Source organism: Colossoma macropomum, unplaced genomic scaffold (genome assembly GCF_904425465.1).
Source record: "Colossoma macropomum unplaced genomic scaffold, Colossoma_macropomum, whole genome shotgun sequence".
In the NCBI taxonomy this organism is placed as follows: domain Eukaryota; kingdom Metazoa; phylum Chordata; class Actinopteri; order Characiformes; family Serrasalmidae; genus Colossoma; species Colossoma macropomum.
In genome coordinates this window covers 12252592-12269546 of record NW_023494797.1, presented here as the reverse complement: position 1 = coordinate 12269546, position 16955 = coordinate 12252592, and the positions used below count along the sequence as shown (strand labels likewise).

Here is a 16955-nt window from a genome sequence, read left to right as displayed (position 1 = left end):
TCCCTGTAACCATGTATATATCTGTACCCGTCTCAATCAGTGTTCCTGTTTCTGTGTTTGGTCTTATTGTACCTGTTCCTGTTCATCTTTCTGTCCCTGTCCCAGTTACCATGTCTGTTCCTGTCCCCATGTCTATGTTAAGTCCATCTCCTGTTCTCTCTCCACTTTTGTCTTCAGTATCATCTCCTGTCTTGTCTCGTGTCCTGCCTCCTGCTGTCTCATGTGTCTCATCCTTTGTCTCATCCTTTGTCTCATCTCCTGTCCAATCCCATGCTCAGCCCGCTGTCCAGTCTCCTGTCTGTTCCACTGTCCAGACTTCTCTCTTGTATCCAGTATCTCTGCTCCAGTCTGCTGTTCTCTCTCCACTTTGTCTTCAGTCTCGTCTCCTGTCCGGTCTACTATCCTGTCTCCTACCCGGTCCCTCCTCCTAACCGGCTCCCACTTTGGATGGCCTTTGTTTTTCGCGCCTCGGGAGCTGCGCGTTAGGAGGGGGGGTTCTGTCACGGATTCTCCCTTTGTCCCTCTGAGTGTCTGTTTCTTCACTTCTGTTGTAGCCATGTGCCTTTTTGTTTTCTTTTACCATGTGCTTTTGTTGTTGTTCTGTGTCTCCTCCCTGGTCCTGCCCCCTTGTTATCTGTTCCACCTGTCTGTGCTCCGCCCCTCATTAGTCCCAGGTGTTTCTTATTTTCCCTCAGTGTATTTATACCCCTGTGTTTGTTCAGTCTTCGTCTTGCATTGTGGATGTAACCTTGTCTCTTGTTTGCTTGTCGTGCTTGTAGTTTGGTTTTGTTTTGTTTTCATTATGGACTCTCATTTCAATAAAAACTCGCATTTGCATCCCGCCTCCATGCCTCAAACGTTACAGAATGCAAGACCACACAGGGAAGCAGCGAGTTTGCAGGACCTTATCAAGGAAAATGAGGTCAGACTTCAGGAGAGCTACCATCTGCTCTGTCGGCTTCAGCTGTTGCTCCCTAGTAAGGAGAAAGCCTCAGCCATGGACGTCACAGCAGGCCCGCCAGCCTCAGCCATGGACGTCACAGCAGGCCCGCCAGCCTCAGCCATGGACGTCACAGCAGGGCCGCCTGCTTCCAAGGACGTCGCAGCAGGGCCGCCTGCCTCCGAGGACGTCGCTGCAGGGCCGCCTGCCTCCGAGGATGTCGCTGCAGGGCCGCCTGCCTTCGAGGATGTCGCTGCAGGGCCGCCTGCCTCCGAGGACGTCGCTGCAGGGCCGCCTGCCTCCGAGGACGTCGCTGCGGCCCAGCCTGCCTCCGTGGACGTCGCTGCGGCCCAGCCTGCCTCCGTGGACGTCGCTGCGGCCCAGCCTGCCGCCGAGGACGTCGCAGCAGGCCCGCCTGCCTCCGAGGACGTCGCTGCGGCCCAGCCTGCCTCCGAGGACGTCGCTGCAGGGCCGCCTGCCTCCGAGGACGTCGCTGCAGGGCCGCCTGCCTCCGTGGACGTCGCAGCAGGGCCGCCTGCCTCCGTGGACGTCGCAGCAGGGCCGCCTGCCTCCGTGGACGTCGCAGCAGGGCCGCCTGCCGCCGTGGACGTCGCAGCAGGGCCGCCTGCCTCCGTGGACGTCGCAGCAGGGCCGCCTGCCTCCGTGGACGTCGCAGCAGGGCCGCCTGCCGCCGAGGACGTCGCAGCAGGGCCGCCTGCCGCCGAGGACGTCGCAGCAGTCCCGCCTGCCGCCGAGGACGTCGCAGCAGTCCCGCCTGCCTCCGAGGGCGTCGCAGCAGTCCCGCCTGCTGCAGGGGGCGTCGCAGCAGGCTCTCCTGCTGCAGGGGGCGTCGCAGCAGGCTCTCCTGCCGCAGGGGGTGTCGCAGCAGGCTCTCCTGCCGCAGGGGGTGTCGCAGCAGGCTCTCCTGCCACAGGGGGCGTCGCAGCAGGCCCTCCTGCCGCCGAGGACGTCGCTGCGGCCCAGGCTGCCTCCATGGACGCCGCCGCAGGCCCTCCTGCCGCCGAGGACGTCGCTGTGGCCCAGCCTGCTGCCGAGGACGTTGCTTCCAAGTTCCCTGACCTGCTGGTAGCCTCTACATCCCCAGACCTGCCCATGGCCTCAGCGTCACCAGTCCCAGTTCCTGCTCCCTGGGCCACTCCTGCTCCTGCACCCCGGGATGCCACAGTTTCTGCTCCTGCACCCTGGGCCACTCCTTTTCTCATTTCCTGTCCTGGTTCGGTGCCGGCCTCTCAGCATTATGCTCCGCCGCCAACCTCCCAGCGACCCCCTCCTATGCCAATCTTTCAGCGTCCAGTGACGGCCTTCCAGTGTCCTGCTTCAGTGCCGACTTTCCAGTTCCCTGCTCAGTCTGCCACCCAGTTCCTTCGCCTGCATGAACTTAATTCTGTGTTTTCCCCCAAGTCTCTAGTCCATAGTTTTGTTTTTGTCCCTGTAACCATGTATATATCTGTACCCGTCTCAATCAGTGTTCCTGTTTCTGTGTTTGGTCTTATTGTACCTGTTCCTGTTCATCTTTCTGTCCCTGTCCCAGTTACCATGTCTGTTCCTGTCCCCATGTCTATGTTAAGTCCATCTCCTGTTCTCTCTCCACTTTTGTCTTCAGTATCATCTCCTGTCTTGTCTCGTGTCCTGCCTCCTGCTGTCTCATGTGTCTCATCCTTTGTCTCATCCTTTGTCTCATCTCCTGTCCAATCCCATGCTCAGCCCGCTGTCCAGTCTCCTGTCTGTTCCACTGTCCAGACTTCTCTCTTGTATCCAGTATCTCTGCTCCAGTCTGCTGTTCTCTCTCCACTTTGTCTTCAGTCTCGTCTCCTGTCCGGTCTACTATCCTGTCTCCTACCCGGTCCCTCCTCCTAACCGGCTCCCACTTTGGATGGCCTTTGTTTTTCGCGCCTCGGGAGCTGCGCGTTAGGAGGGGGGTTCTGTCACGGATTCTCCCTTTGTCCCTCTGAGTGTCTGTTTCTTCACTTCTGTTGTAGCCATGTGCCTTTTTGTTTTCTTTTACCATGTGCTTTTGTTGTTGTTCTGTGTCTCCTCCCTGGTCCTGCCCCCTTGTTATCTGTTCCACCTGTCTGTGCTCCGCCCCTCATTAGTCCCAGGTGTTTCTTATTTTCCCTCAGTGTATTTATACCCCTGTGTTTGTTCAGTCTTCGTCTTGCATTGTGGATGTAACCTTGTCTCTTGTTTGCTTGTCGTGCTTGTAGTTTGGTTTTGTTTTGTTTTCATTATGGACTCTCATTTCAATAAAAACTCGCATTTGCATCCCGCCTCCATGCCTCAAACGTTACAAAGAAAGATGTGTCTTCCGAGGATGTGAATGAGTGAGCTATTGTCATCATATCTTCATCAGTGTAATGTTGATTTTGCATTTGAGACCTAAATATTAAGCCAAACCTTCTTTTTGAGTCTGTGTGTGTAAAGGTATATGACATGGTCTGGAAAACTCCCATAAAATGGTACTTCTTAAAGCCAGACCCTGCACCTCTGACTTTTAAATCATTTCAGGCTTTACAGGGTGACTCAGCAGTGTACGCACACCATAATTTAGCATGTTTTATTCTATTTATTCATTTATTTATTTTTTTATTTATTTGTTTATTTATTTTACTCAGTAATGCTACTTTTAAAAAAAGTAATGCTACTTCTTTCAGGCTTAACAAAAAAGAGAGAGATGGGGGGAAAAAATCAAGCTCCTAATGGACTCCTAACAATTGTAAAAGACCTGGTAGACCACCACAACTGTCCCTTTAGATAAACAGCACTTAAAGCTTTCATTTTTGAGAGAGAGGAGAAAATCAAGCTCCACTTTTGCTTCAGATCTGAAAAAATCCACAGGTGTTTCTGTCCATCCTTCCACTAAGAGAAGACGATTCAACACTATGAGTCTGGAAGGATGTGCAGCTGTCAAAAAACCCTTACTGAGAAAAAGAAAATGGACAAAAAAGAAGAAGAAATGCAAACGAACAAAGAAGCTGCTGGTGTTCTCAGCACAATGGACTGACCACCCCAGAGTCCAGACCTCAACATCACTGAATGTTTTTGAGATTACTCGGATCACGAGAAAGTGCAACCAACTTCTAAGACTGAACTTTAGAGATGTGGAAAAATATCCCTGCAGATTTCTTTGAAAAACTGAAAGCAACTCTTCTGAAAATAATGGAAGGTCATGTGTAATAATATATTTATCTTATATTTATTCACTGAAGCCTGTGTGTATTTTTCTGTTAACTATTTTCTACTAATGCTGAAAAATGAATAACTTACTTAATGGTACTTAATGGCCATTTTGACAGGACATTAAATAAATGAAGGGTGGTTTCTGACTTTTAAACAGCAGTGTATCTCATGCAGTTTGCTGTGTGCTTGTTCCTGGGGTGTACGGGAGTGTTTGAGTAGTTTGAGCATGATGTCCTATCTTTAAATGCTCATCTTAAATGAAGCGCTTCAGATCTGTATTGGTTTCGAAATCTGCATTGGAAAAGAAAAAGTGTTTAGTTTTGAGGCCTTTAAAAAAGTCTGTGTCTTCTGTTGGAAACAAGTGTTTGTTTAGTTACTTTTAATTAATTAAGAACAAGATGTTAAATCACTCCAAAATGACAGCGGGTAATGTGTCAGCGCAATCACAGATTCTCTAATTAAAACTAGGACATCAAAATCAACATTCCACTTCAGTTTATGGTGACAGTTTCTCAGCGTTCCTGCTGGAACTAACAGCTCTGCTTTTGGGTGCAACGTGTACCTGCTTTACCTATGATAAAAGAAAAAAAGAAAAAAAGCTAATTGCAAAACTTGTGCTATTTCTCTGCTTCTAATTTACAAATGGCTAAGAGGAAAATCAAAAAGCAATGGGAAATTATTAAAAAATATGACATACAGGCACAAATGCTACTCTTGCTTTTTCAGCCATCATCAGAAATATACTCTCTCTCTCTCTCCATCTCTCTCTCTCTCTCTCTCTCTCTCTCTCTCATTCACATAAATGGCAATTAATCTTTATGAAGTAAGCTCTATAATTGATCGATATAATTTTTTCAATGAAACAGTCCAGATGTTGGTGAAAGCAAATGCATTAATGCTCATTTGGCCTCAGTGGTCAGCTGATGGCAAAGTGAAAGGCCATTACTCAAAGTGTTGGATTTATTATCCAATTAAAAGATTAAATCATTGCTCAGGAAGCTCTCATTCTGTAAACATACAAATCAAAGTCTGTCAGGTGACCATGAATTACGCATGAAGAAGACTAAAAACTGCTGCAGTCTGTTCGGCTGCCAGAATATTGCAACTGAGCAGCTCGCGACATACTGCACTCCTTCAAACAGTCAATAACTCCCAGCATTAGAAAACATCTGTGTAGGAATTTTCCTTTCGAGTTTGCAGAGCACTTAGGTGAAAACACTTCTGAATGCGAGAGAATTTTCTTTGTATGGAAATGCACTGCTTAAGCTTGACTGACTCAGTCCATTTATGGCTTTCTATTTATGAAAACACCTAAGAGTGCATTGAAACGAGTAGCTCTTTGCGCCTATTGTACTGATTACAAAGGCAAAAAAATGCAGCATTGTATTTGGACTAAAAGGCAGCTATTTCTCAGTTTTAGTATTTCTGTTATAATATCATTTGGCATTTATGATGGCAAATGTGCTGTGTTACCACATAACTGCATGCAACAAATGGTTTGTTATAAGAAAATTTGGCCAATTTTAAAAAGTTTCGGCATAATTTAATTGCCGAGATACAGTAAATACAGTTATTCAGTATTTCTTTACAGTGGCAGTGATAGGAACCAGGGGTTGGCACTGCAAATATAGCCATTTTATTTGCTTTCCAAAATGACTGGCGGGCCTACGTGTGTCTTCTGAGTTTGTATATGTAATGGTAATACAGACGTGATCTAATAACAAGAACATCTGGGGAGAATCATGAGAAACTTTGGTCTTAGTGTAGATGAGAACATGGACTTAGTGTGAGTGTGAGATTGCTAGACCAATCCAACACCACATGAAGGTGGAGCTCAAAGTATGAGGCAATGGGGCCTACTTGTCCCCAGATGTGTATTCTTATAACAAGATCATATCTGGGCCACAAGACTGCTCTCTACCATAAATGGTGCTCAAAAATATGTTTTAGGCCAAAATCTTCTTGCAAAACTATTATAGAACAGTGTCTCAGGCATTGTGCAATGTATATGTAACCATTTCACGTATTAAATTTCCCTAAGGGAGCTTTTAAAGGCATCAGGCTCTTCAAGAAAACTGGTTACTATCACCACCAGTCTGTAAGTACTACAATGCACCATTTCACATCAAACCACACTGAATGGCTTTGTTTACATCGTGACAATTTAATTATGCAGAAATTTGGAAGAATCAGTAGAATTCCACTTTAAAGTGCTAATCAAAATCCTTTCACTGTGGCAACTAAAATGTACAATATGTGCTTTGTTAATTAACTCGGCTGGAACTGTATAAGCTGTGCTGCTGTTTAGCTCCTGTTAAAAAAAGAAAAATGTAAGCATCCCTAGAGCAGGCTGAACTTTTGATGTGCGATGATACAAACAGATTTCCAAGTTTCGCATGGTGCAGTGTCCTGTAGAGAGGTTTCATGAATACTAAACGAGGCTGAACATCCTGTAGCATTTTGTAGACGGTACACCATTTCAAGCAGCAAAGATTTAAGTGTAAAAAAAAACCTACAGTGCATCCTCTGCACTCCACATTTTCTGACATAGTGTCTGCGTGAAGCATTTGCACAGTTTCAAAGCATCTTAACAACCTTGGTTTTGTTCTGTACCAGTAACTTTCCACAGATCCGTACAGGAGTAATAGCTTTTTCCCGTCTATTGCCTTTCCTCGCACAGTAAGAGGTCATATCCATTCGAGCCTGTTTGGTAGCTTAAGGCAAGGAAACGTAGAGCCATCACAGGTTTATTTTAACACAGAGGGCCTCCAGTGTTCTTCATTCTCAGATGGGATGCCCTATATTTCTACATCATCTGTAATTCAATAAACTACCATGCGTCGTAGACAGAGAAGATACAGACAAGTGCAAAAGTCAGAGACCACCCTTCATTTATTTCATTTCCAGTTAAAACAGCCAAGTTATTAATTTATCAAGCGATATTTATGAAGAAATTAGCTATAAAATGATCTACTCGCATAATAAAGGGGAAAATCAAAGTCAAAAATGTGAGTTTCCAAAACTGGATTTCAAAATAGCATTAAAAGGTACAAAGAAAATGGGACTCCTAGCAACCATGCACGACCTGGTAGCCCACCAAAACTCAGTACAGTACTTAAAGCTTTCATCTTTGAAAGAGAGGAGAAAATCAAGCTGCTTCAGATCTGAAAAATCCACAGGTGTTTCTGTGCATCCTTAGAAGGCAACTCAGGCAATTCAGGGTCTGAAAGGATGCATAGATGTCAAGAAGCCCTTATGTAGAACAGAAATAGAGGAAAAAGAAGAACATTTGTAAATCAAACAAAGAAGCTGCTGTTGATCTCAGAAAAGCAGACTGTCCACTCTAGGGTCCAGACCTCAACATCATTGAAAGTGTTTGGCGATTGAGAGAAGCAGAAAATGCAACCAACTTCTAGGACTGAACTTTGGAGGTGTGGAAAAATATGCCTGCAGATTTCTTTGCAAGCAAGTCTCTGAAAAGAATGGACACTGCAGCGAGTGAACACACTAAATACTAAAAAGAAACTGATATATTTCATTGTTGAAGCTTCTGTGAAATTTTCTGGTAAAATGTTTTTTCTGCTTTTTTTCCTGATGCTGAAAAATTAATGGCAATTTTGACTGGAAATTAAATAAATGATGGGTTGTTTCTGACTTTTAGACAGTACTGTATCTTATTAACCTTAAAAAGGAAATGGAACCAGCAAGTCTCCTGAAAAGAACAGAAGCTATATTAAGATTAAAGAGAGAGCACAATAAACATTAAAAGCTTTGCCATAGTTGTTTTGGCTTTGGTGTCATTTTCTGTTAAATATATAACAACTTGTACTTAATGGCCATTTTGATCGGATATTAACAAAACGAATGGCAGTGTCTGACTTATCGACAGTACTGAATAACAGTTAAAGCTTCCACGTTTACGTTTAAGTGTCTGAACTGGCACAGTCATGCATGACCAAGGCCTGCTGACCTGTCAAGGGCAATCAGAAATGACTAGCCACATTGATAGCATTGATAGATGCTCATTAGCTTGATGTTAATGTGTAAGACTTTGCAACCTCACACTTCAATTATCTGTTGATTGCGAGAGAGATCGAGCGAGAAAGAGAGAGAGAGATTTCTTTTTCTCAAGGTGTCCGTCTGTTGATGTGCCTTTTCCTGCTTAATGGAGAAATAGATTTCTTTTAGATTACCGTGTCTTCTCAATGCTCAGGAAGTTCATAGGCGTGGTTCTTTGGAGATTTGTCCTCTTCCTCTCTATTCGTCACATCCAGGGCCATCAGTCATCCCAGAGGGAGAAATCAATTCCACCTCCAACGGAGGAAAACCGCTTTATTTATCCATTTAAGGCCTACAGCCTGCGCACCATAACAGCGTTGATGAATAATGGGTTAAGCTCGGAAAGCTCTTCAAGTATGATCGTTTAACTTCGTCAACAAAGGAACATTGGATGCTTTGTATCATGATAAATTGGACGAATAAATCCAAACACGCTAGCCTTCATCGCGGCCAATAGCACGGAAGGCGCGTATCGGCTAAATTGATTTTATCTTTTTATGTTACCCTGCTCATGTATTCCAGCATCAAGCAGATGATATCCTGCCTTTGCTCTTAGCGTACAACTGTAATTCAAACCGAAGGCCCATTTCTCCTCTCTCACTCAACTCTCCGTCCCCCATTTCTTCCTAGTGATAACCTTGGGAGGGGGAAAAAATATCACTGTGGACCGTTTCTTCAGCCTCCTCAGTTTCCCTGCTCTCCACCGTTTTTATTTTTTTATTTTTTTTCCTGACCTTGCCTATGAAGCCCTGCTGGACCAAGCAAGACAAATAAGCAATGCAGAAAACTGACCCACATGCATATTCCGGCCAGTGAAGTGAAAAATATCACTTAATATAACATCATATGGCATAAATAAGAAACGGCTGTGCGTACTGCCACATATCCTAGCCTATGTGATATGGATCATAATCAATATTTTATGACCGAATGGGCTAACGATGGGCTAATAATGATTTTCCTCCTAATGTTTGGCTAGTCCTGTTCAAACCAACACGGTTCACATAGCCACGCAATTAGTAATGGAGGTCACTGTGACCCCAGGAGATAAGGAGCCTGCTGTTGTTTAACATACCGTACACATTAATAAAGCTATTAGGCCTGCTGACCAGAACATTAGGCGATAAATACAAATAAGCTTTACTTTAGTAGCAGAATATGATTTTCTAATGTATTATTAATTGTTACAGATACATATATAGACAGTTTTGGATGCATAGGGCTAGGCTAAACTGCAATCCCAATGGTGTTTCACCAATAAAATGCCATTTAGTCTAAACTTATAGGGCCTGCTGTATTCAGGTGCTCATTAGAAGGCTGTAAATACCAGATGGTTAGCAAGTAAATACAACTTCACTCCATTTGAGCGCTTGAAAGATACGCCCACACTTATCAGGTACAGTTGTTCATATTCATTACCAAGTTTACAGTTTTATCACCAGTGGAAGAGGTGAAAGGTTGTGCTATATGCCATATCTGGTAAATTCATGGATTATCTAGAATTGTTTTCCACTTGGAAATTTGAGTTTGTTAGGGCTGTAACGATATATTGCATTTTTGATTCTGAGGTCAAGATTCTTTTGACTTTCAATGTTTTATGTGCAAAAGTTAGAGACCACTTCTTCATTTCCAGCCATTAGCATTCTCTGACTCTTGCACAGTACTGCATGTAAATTCTACAGAGCTCTAATTATACACTAAACCTCTAATTATTTACTACAAAGACTTAAATGTATAGACTTACAAACACAAATTATGGAATTGATGGAATTTATAAGAGACTTTAGAACATAGCATAAGCCCCATTCCTTCACGGCCTACTTTACTCTGATAGGATGCAACCAAATGCCTAGCTTTGATCATCATTGCTTTTCATGAAAAGACGTTAAACAAGAGACCTTCAGAAAAGATGGAGGAGCGTATGTTCAATTATTCTATACTGTATAGAAATCATTACACCCTTAGACTTCGTCTGCTGTTTGGGTGCAATTTGCAAGTTAGAAAATTGGTATTTCCCAGTTTCTGACACCGTTTGAACACAGCATTAAGCTGAGTCTGGGAAAGCAGCCTTATGTATCAACATACAAGTAAATGAATATTATTAAATATTATTAATAAATATAATATTATTATATTTATTTTAAATGATCTGTAAAGCAGTACTTTACACATGCATATAATTTAGATTCTGATCACTTGTAGTGTGCATGTAAACGAAGATTATCATCAAATTGTTGAGTAAAGATTGTTGAGTAGAGTGAGCATATAAACACCTCAGTCTTAATCCATAATCGGAATGAATTCAGTCGGACTGGCGGAAATCTTTGCATGCAAACACAGACAAATGAGTTAAAACTTAATTTTCACAAAGTGAAACCAGTGCAAACCTCAAGCACATACTATTAGATATTTAAAAAGCCTGAAAAATTCAATCACTGTAATTTCCCCTGACCAATTTGGAGGACGTCAGGTTGAATTTCGGCTTAGGGTTTATATCTTCGGGGGTTTACTCAAATAATGATTAATCACTGTTTGAAAAGAAATGACTCAGCACTGGCCTCAGTCTATGGATGCTCATAATGTTACTGCACTCTCATAGAAAACAACTGCATGTAGGAAGAACAGAGGATATAGAATATAATATGTTCAGTATCTAATAGCCTCTATTTGCCCAAAGGGAAGTATATCTTATTCCTTCCATTAAACTTATTCATAACATTCCCCCGCCCTCTCTCTTTCTCTCTCCCTCTGTCTCTCTCTCTCTCGTGTTATCAGCTCTGAACACATGGCAGACTAATAGGAAGTGCATTCGGTGGTCAATTTTTATACATTCACAATGGCTAAATATTTGCAGTGCCCACTTAACTGATTATAAAGGTCTGTCAATGTCTGTCAGTGACTGACACGCATTACAATGCTACTGAGATGGCACCGGCGACCTCATTCACTGTTTTCACACAGGCTCTCTAATGGCCTGGCTATACTAGAAATGGAAATAAAACTTAAAAAAAGAAGAAAAAAAAGCATTTATTATTAATAACCTTGCATTTTTTTCCCTCTCAAAGCATTTCATTTTTAGCTGGCCTTTGAGGAAAAATTTGCAAAGCAATGCCCTGAGTTTCTCTTTTTTAAAGCTCATACTCAGGGTAGCTTACTGAAATGCTAAACAGTTAAAAATTGCATTGCAGAAATGTTGTTATGTTCATTACAAAGTGGGGAGAGACATTTGAAATTGAAGTGATAAACTTGGCCTCGTTAAGGATGGCAAATCCAGGGACTGCCATCCATTACAACATAAGAAGATGTCTTTATCTGTATTTACTACAGCAGTTCATCAGGGAGGACCCAGGCTGGATCAATAATCAGCTTCCCTGCCCTAAGCATTCATCTTCATCCCAACTCACACCAACTATTTCGTGGACGGAATCAGCCCAGGTCCCGATAGCACTGATGCAGCATTCAGAGAAGACATTTTCTTCCAACAGCGCGCTTCCATTTGACATCCAATTCCTTCAGCCTTTTGATCTTGTTTTTTGACTACCGTAATATTTAGATCAAAGCCTAAGGTTTGGAGAGCTGAGCAAAGTTCACTAAGAGGAAACCCAAATACCAGGAACTCCATTCTAAGATATATGGAGACAAACATGGCTTCAAACACAAACTGTACAATCTAACAAAAAGATAAAAAAGCAATATACTTAATACTATGTCTAGAACTCCTACATTGCAAAAAGTGTTATCTTGTCAAATTAAATTATCCTAAAATTAGTCAATATATCTAATATTTCCAATTTTGTGATGGTTGTAGGAATAGTATATGATTATCTAACTTATTTCTGAACATGTTTTACTTATTTTAAGTAATTTAAGCAAAAAATCAAATCATCTCACATTTTTTTTTTACATTTTTGCTTGTTTCAAGCATATTTCCGAAAAGAACATTTAACAACATTATCTGCCAATATAGTAACTATAACAAGCACATTTTACTTGTTAAAATTACTTAAAATAAGTTAAAATGTCAAGAAAACCATTAAAAAGAAAGGAAAGTTAAACATTATTTTTTAAAAGCTTACAACACTCACAACATGAGAAATATTCAATATATTGGTTAGATTTAAGATCATTTCACTTGACAAGATATCAGTTTTTGCAGTGTAGAAAGTTGGATGGATATGAACTAAAAGTGGTTGTGGAAGCAATACCTTTCTGTGCACATCTGTTTAATTCTATCTTAAAGGGGAACCAATTTATCAATTTTTCAAAATTTCTGCATAAGTCAAAGAGTAAGACATAAACAAAGTCATTCAGATTGGTTTGATGTAAAAGACTCTATTCTACACAGACTTACAGGGTCAGAATTGTTAGGAACCAGACGTCTGAAGAGTTTAACGCCTCTAAAAGCTATAACTCACTGACGGATACCTGAAACATTATATTATGATTTATAACATAAAAACGCGTGTGGGTTCATTGGGTGTTTTGGATAGTAAATGGCTATATTTGTGTGGACATTACGTTCCCCGGTTCCTATCACCACCACTGTAAGTCTGTAAATTTCTCTACAATGAACCATTTCACAGCAAACCACTCTGAATGACTTCAGTAATTTAATTATGCAGAGATTTTGAAAATTTGTTGGAATTCCCTTTTAAATGAAACAGAATAACATGAGCGCAGCTCTAAATGTGCACTTTAAGAAATACAGCTCCTTGGATGGACAGTCATAGGAAAACCTTTAAAAAGAATGTTTTCAATACTTTAGTGGTTCTCAAAGTGTTAAAAAGTTAAACACACTTGTACCTCTGATTTACAGAAATGGTTCTTTGAAGAACCACCCATTTAAAGGTTCTTCAGGGAACCAACAATGGTTCTTCTATGGCTTCAGTCCGAAGCAGTGTTTCTCTAACCATTCCTCAGGGCCAACCCCACAAAATGGTCCACAAACCTCCCAAACTCCCAACTGGGATAGAGCTAAAAATCTGGACCATCTAGTGGGCACTGAGGAGTACTCGCCCAAAGAGCCCGTCTGGCACCTTTATTTTTAAGAGGGTGGTGAGAAATACTGCTCCCTTTGACTAAACACTTATTTATGCTATGCATAAAAGAGAGATTAAAATAAGCATTTGTCTGGGAGATAAAACAGAACACAAAGCTTGCTTTGTTAATGAGCTCCATCCATTTCATGTTGGTGTCATCAAGCACACGGGTCTCTGTTGCTGCATTAAAAGCGTTATTGGGCGTCTCAGCCCATGGACCTGCTGAATTAGCATCTGCTGCTGCAGCTTGTCAAATTTCCTGTCATGGTGCAGAATCTAATTGGAAGCAGTTCCACACCGGTCCGTCTCTCTGTTGCTTGACAATGGTTAATAATAATTCCATAAAATGTTCCTCTTTCCTCATTAAAGCTCTTGAGATTCACTTGAAATTCACCGCTAGCAGCGAGGCCTAAGCCGGTAATTACTCCAACCTCTTTCCCTCCTTTACACACAGGGCTCTTTGTTTTGGGTTTAATTGAAAAAAAAGGAAGAGGAGGAATGGGGAGAGAATATAGGACGAGCGTAATCCCAAAAGCAATCTAACTCTCGCCAAGCGACTTGGAGTTCTTTATCAATAGTTCCATTAGAAGGGGGCTTATCTCCCAAAATTAGCCGTGAGATAATCGCTTTCAAGCTTCCTGAATTATGCCAGCATTGTTCCCCTGGCCGGCTCTCCAGCCCAGCCTAATAATTTTATTACATGGGCCGATACGATCAATGATCTCGTCCTCTCCGTTTTCACAGAGGAACAAACGCACCCATCAACAGCGGCCCAGGCGAGATATGATCAGGTCAGATCTGGTGGTGACCGCTCTGTGATAACGTACTGCTGGACTCTGAGAGCGGACATGTAATCCCGCATATGGATTTATATGGGCACAACCATTTCAAAAGAGCCGGCCGAGGGTAAGAGATGGGGGGCCTTATGTGTCCTCCATGGCTGTCTCGAGTTTTTACATAAAGCTGTTATGATAAAATTTTAATGGCAGAGTGTGCTGCAGTTTAGCGACTCTATGACCTTCTGAAAACATTTTGTGCGAGGCTGGATTGAGTACGTGGTGTCTGATATGCCACACGGTCGCCTCTCACTGCAGCTCCCCTCGCCTGCTTTCCCTGCAATGCTTGGGCCATTTTAATAGCGTCTCATTTCGCATGACAGAAATGAGCCATTATGCTGATAGGCCTTGATTCTCGAATCATACTACAATGAGGACAAATGCAGCCCCAATCTGTCCACTCCCGTCCCACCATCGTTCTCACCAAGCACCTAGAAATGTAAGCAGTGGGTGAAGGTAGAGTGATGAGAATGGGTGGAGAACAGGAGAGGAAGGGAAAAGGAGAGGGAGGGGCAGGGGCTGATTTGCGGGGATCTGAATTATGATCATTTGGGATCTTTTTTTGCCCCATGGGGCGGCATCTTTCACAAACACTGAGGAGCCATTCAGGGTGGAAAACAGTGCAAAACAATATTTCTGGGAGAGAGAAAACATCTTTAATTTAGTCAATATATCTATGAGATTGGAAAAAAAGATTATTCAACTTATGTGTAGATTTTTAACTTGTTTTAAGTAGTGAAATCTTTACTCCATTGGCAGATAGTTTACCTTCAGGAAATGCTTGTTTCAAAAAATAATGTAATAATAAGGCAAACTAAAATGTCTTAAAACAAGTTAAAAAGTTGTAATAATAAGAAATATTAGCTAAATTGACTAGATGTATGATGCTATCACCATTTCTGGCAGTGTCCCAAGCCTAACTAATGTATGCGAGTACAGTACAAGAAGGAAAGCACACAGTTCGCGTGTCTTATCTCGCCTCATCTTGGATTTCCTTATCAGGCTGCAGCATTATCATAATGGCCATTACCACCAGCGGAGAATTTGCACGCTGGCTGAATCGCTGTTAACATAATCACCACCTTATTGAAAACATATTTCAGCCTATTGATTCGGCCCTAATTGTATCTCTATTGACTGTAAGGATTGTTAGTCCAGTGTAAATGACTCCAGTCAATCTGCTGCTGAACATGGCAGGGACACTGTTGCTGTGCAGTTGGTTCGTTTTGCAGTGTTCCTCCTCAATACATGCTTATATACATATTTGCATACATTATGGGGCGACACACGCCAATCTGCTGACAGAAAGGCAGAAGGGGATTCTGCTCAATGCTCAATGTCTTGGTTGAGGAACAGAGCACTGCCACCCAAATGCTGTTTACACACCAGTATATTGTTTCACCCTAACAGGTAAGGAGTTAATAGGTTACTTTCTATGGCTGAACGTTCTGCCCTCCACTTTATGTCAGTTTGTGAATGTGTTGTGCAATTTATAATATGGGATCAAGGTAAGCAAGTGGTGCATCCACATAAAAAGACAATTTATGTTTTGATAGTGTATAAATATAGGTAATGAAATGTGGCAGGTCTAATGGAAACACTATTGAAGACAAAGAGGAAGCATGAATTTTTGATGTCCAATGTATTCCTCCGTTAATTCATTTTTGGTGGCCTGCCAAGATTAAGCAATAAAGTGCATCTCACCACCAGAGGAGCTGCTCTTGGTCAGTTAAAAAGAGAGAGAGAAAGAGAGAGAGAGAGAGAGAGAGATCAAGTAGATCCAATAAGCCAATGGACAGCCTCGTATTAGCCTTAATTCCTGTAAATAATAGGAAATTAAGTCTCATGGCTCATGATTAGGGTGATGTTAGCCTTCAGCTTCCACACTGTGTATATGTGGAAATGAACAGCATTCATTCTGCAGCCATAAATACAACACAAATGCACACATGCATGTAAATACATATCTGATAACATAAACACAGAAAGAAACACATTTCATGGATATCTTCTTACAGAAAGAGCGTGTGAAAAAATTGCATGCATGCTTATGTTTATATCCATATGAATACTATGATCTCCTCCCTGACAACATAATCCACACTGATCTCAAAATCCAACATACAGTATCGCATCAAATTCAGTACCATTATTCAGCATCTTTCTGGTTGGAATATGCATTAGCTCTTCTCCCTCTCTCTCTCATATTCATAGACACATATAATTCTCCCTGCAAATTCCAGACACCAATCCCAGCAGCCTTGCAACAAAAAAAAAGACAGAAAAAAAAGATAAGAAAGAAAGAAGCATCCTTGCATCCTTCCCCCTTGACGTGCAAATGCAGTATTGAGCGTAAAGTGCTCTTACCAGAAACGTCATGCAGAGAAGTCTAATTTTGGCAGGTCCATTCTGCTGCTGGGGCACTGCTTAGATCCAAATGGGGCCGGAGTGGCAGGGAGGCACTGAAGAGGCCTTTGAAGAAATTCGGGCTGGAAAAAACAATTCCTGAAAGCGAGCTGGTGGCCAGCAGAGCGCTCAGAAGGCAGGAGGAGAGCAGCTGCAGTCCCCAGAATATACGAGACCCTGCCCCAGATGCGGGCAGCCATGTAAACAGGAGTGGAGCAGCTCGCCGTGCCTCAAATACATGCTGTACCCAGCGGAGCGAGCGAGAGAGTGAGGGAAGAAAGATGGAGAGGGAGGGGTCGCTGCTGTGCAAGGTGGAGGGAGGAGCTGTGGCGCATCGAGATCGAGAGATGGAGGGAAGGAGGGAGGAAGAGAGCGAGAGAGAGAGAGTGGGGAGGGGAGCGTGCTCAAGATTGCCAGGCTGAGAGGGGGAAGAGAGAGAGAGTGAGCCAAAGAGAGAGACAGCGAGAGAGAGAGAGA

At 42.5% G+C, this 16955-nt stretch overlaps 1 protein-coding gene across 1 annotated transcript in view; it reads right to left on the bottom strand.

The window, feature by feature from the left end:
• lingo1b (leucine rich repeat and Ig domain containing 1b) overlaps positions 1 to 16725 on the bottom strand; it is a 29663-nt gene extending 12938 nt beyond the window's left edge. The window contains exon 1 of the mRNA XM_036584342.1: positions 16440 to 16725. Coding sequence (XP_036440235.1) covers positions 16440 to 16451 — 12 coding nt within the window. The 5' untranslated portion in view covers positions 16452 to 16725. The remainder of the gene's footprint in view (positions 1 to 16439) is intronic.
• Positions 16726 to 16955: the final 230 nt, after the last annotated feature.